Here is a 1,821-nt window from a genome sequence, read left to right on the forward strand (position 1 = left end):
AGATATATGATTTACCGTGAATCTATTGTCTAGATTAAGCTCTTGTCCAACCCAAAGGCACTGGAACGGGATTAAACATGTTCTTCGTTACCTGCAAGGAACGAAAGACTTGGGTTTATTTTACACTAACCAAAACAAAGAAGGTTTAGTTGATTTTGCTGATGCAGGTTATCTTTCGGATCCACACAATACTTGATCACAGACAGACTATGTTTTCACACATGGTGGAACGGCCATATCATGGCGTTCCATGAAGCAGACGATCGCGGCCACATCTTCAAACCATTCGGAGATCTTGGTTGTTCACGAGGCCAGCCGCGAGTTGTTCAGAACATGGGGAGTAATACGTGTTGTACTCTTTTTCCTTCACCATGGTTTTGTCCTACTGGGTTTTTCTGGTAAGGTTTTAATGAGACAACATCTAAAGCGTATTACAATCTCTGTATGGTTATAGCATCCAAGAGGAGTGTTATAAATCATTTTGTGGATGTCCATAACCGATCAGGTTCATAACCGGCCCAATGCTAGAGAGAAAGAGAGTCGACCGTGAGGAAAGAGAGAGAGAGAATCGACATCTTGCCTTTTCTTTATTAGATTATTATTTGTACTCTTTCCATATTTGTATTTCTTTTTCTAGTGATGCCATCATTATTCCCTATTCATTTCACAACAGTGACAACGTTATTCTTTCTTATACTTTTTGCAGTCTTTAATACACTTTTATTAAATTCGGACCAAAAACTAAATAAATTATAATATTGGAAACAAAATTCAGTTTCCTTTTTAGAGCTGACATGACAATCTTTTTTACAATTTTTAGAAAATTTCAATATAATGAATATATATAGAGTTTCAACTGAAGTTACAGAGGGTGTAAATGACAGGTTCGCAGAATCTTAACTACTAATAAAGAGTAAGTATATATTTATTTATATATATATATATATAAATATACTCACATATACATACATACGACGAGAGGGTGAATCTTTTGCATGATACCGTGAGACTTCTTCAACAAAAAAGAAAAAAAAAAAAAAAAAAAAGGAAGCAGCTTTGGTTTGCTGCAGATCGGGGTTAGGTAGGGAGAAGTAAGCAAAGCTGGAGGAAAAAACGGCGAGAAGTTTGTGATTGCTTAGACAAACAACACGGAATCTGAGAGAGGAGAAGAGAAAATATCAGTTTCGTGGCTGAAAGCAAAAGGAGAGAGTTATCAAAAAAAAAAAAGCAAAAGGAGAGAGAGATTAAATATCCAACAGTGTCTGAATGATTTTCTGTAATGAATACGGACGTAACCGTCCGTTGGTGTCCTGAAAAAAAAAAGAAGCTAAAAGTTTTTTGCTTTTTATATATTTTTTCTTTCTCCTCTCTCTGTGTTTCTTTCATGAGGGTTAAGCCTAGTGTTTAGCGCGTGAAGGGCTTCTTTTTTTTCCTCTGCTTCTTCTTCTTCTTCTTCTTCTTCTTGTATCTTCATCTAGGTTCTTCAATGGGGAAAGTAGATGGAGATGATTCCAGAAGTTCTTTCCCAAGTGAGTCAAAGTTTCATTTTTTTTTTTGTAGTCTTCACCATTGACTCTGTTTTGTTGCTCTGTATTAGCTCAAACTTTACATCTTTTTTCTTCTTATTGTTGTGTCTCTGAAATGTAACTGTTTTGTTTGTTTGATTTTCAGGTTGTTATCAGGATCAGCTGTACACAGAGCTATGGAAAGCTTGTGCAGGTCCATTAGTGGAGGTTCCTCTTGTTGGAGAGAGAGTTTTCTACTTCCCTCAGGGTCACATGGAACAAGTATGTCTTTTTACCAAATTAATTTTTTTCTTTC

General features: G+C 36.0%; 1 protein-coding gene across 1 annotated transcript in view; it reads left to right on the forward strand.

Annotated features, from left to right (window-relative positions):
* The first annotated feature begins 1,001 nt into the window (after window positions 1-1,001).
* LOC106312090 (auxin response factor 18) overlaps window positions 1,002-1,821 on the forward strand; it is a 3,310-nt gene continuing 2,490 nt past the window's right edge. Inside the window, exons 1-2 of the mRNA XM_013749474.1 lie at window positions 1,002-1,529; window positions 1,672-1,787. Coding sequence (XP_013604928.1) covers window positions 1,487-1,529; window positions 1,672-1,787 — 159 coding nt within the window. The 5' untranslated portion in view covers window positions 1,002-1,486. The remainder of the gene's footprint in view (window positions 1,530-1,671; window positions 1,788-1,821) is intronic.

Source organism: Brassica oleracea, chromosome C8 (assembly GCF_000695525.1).
Source record: "Brassica oleracea var. oleracea cultivar TO1000 chromosome C8, BOL, whole genome shotgun sequence".
NCBI lineage: Eukaryota > Viridiplantae > Streptophyta > Magnoliopsida > Brassicales > Brassicaceae > Brassica > Brassica oleracea.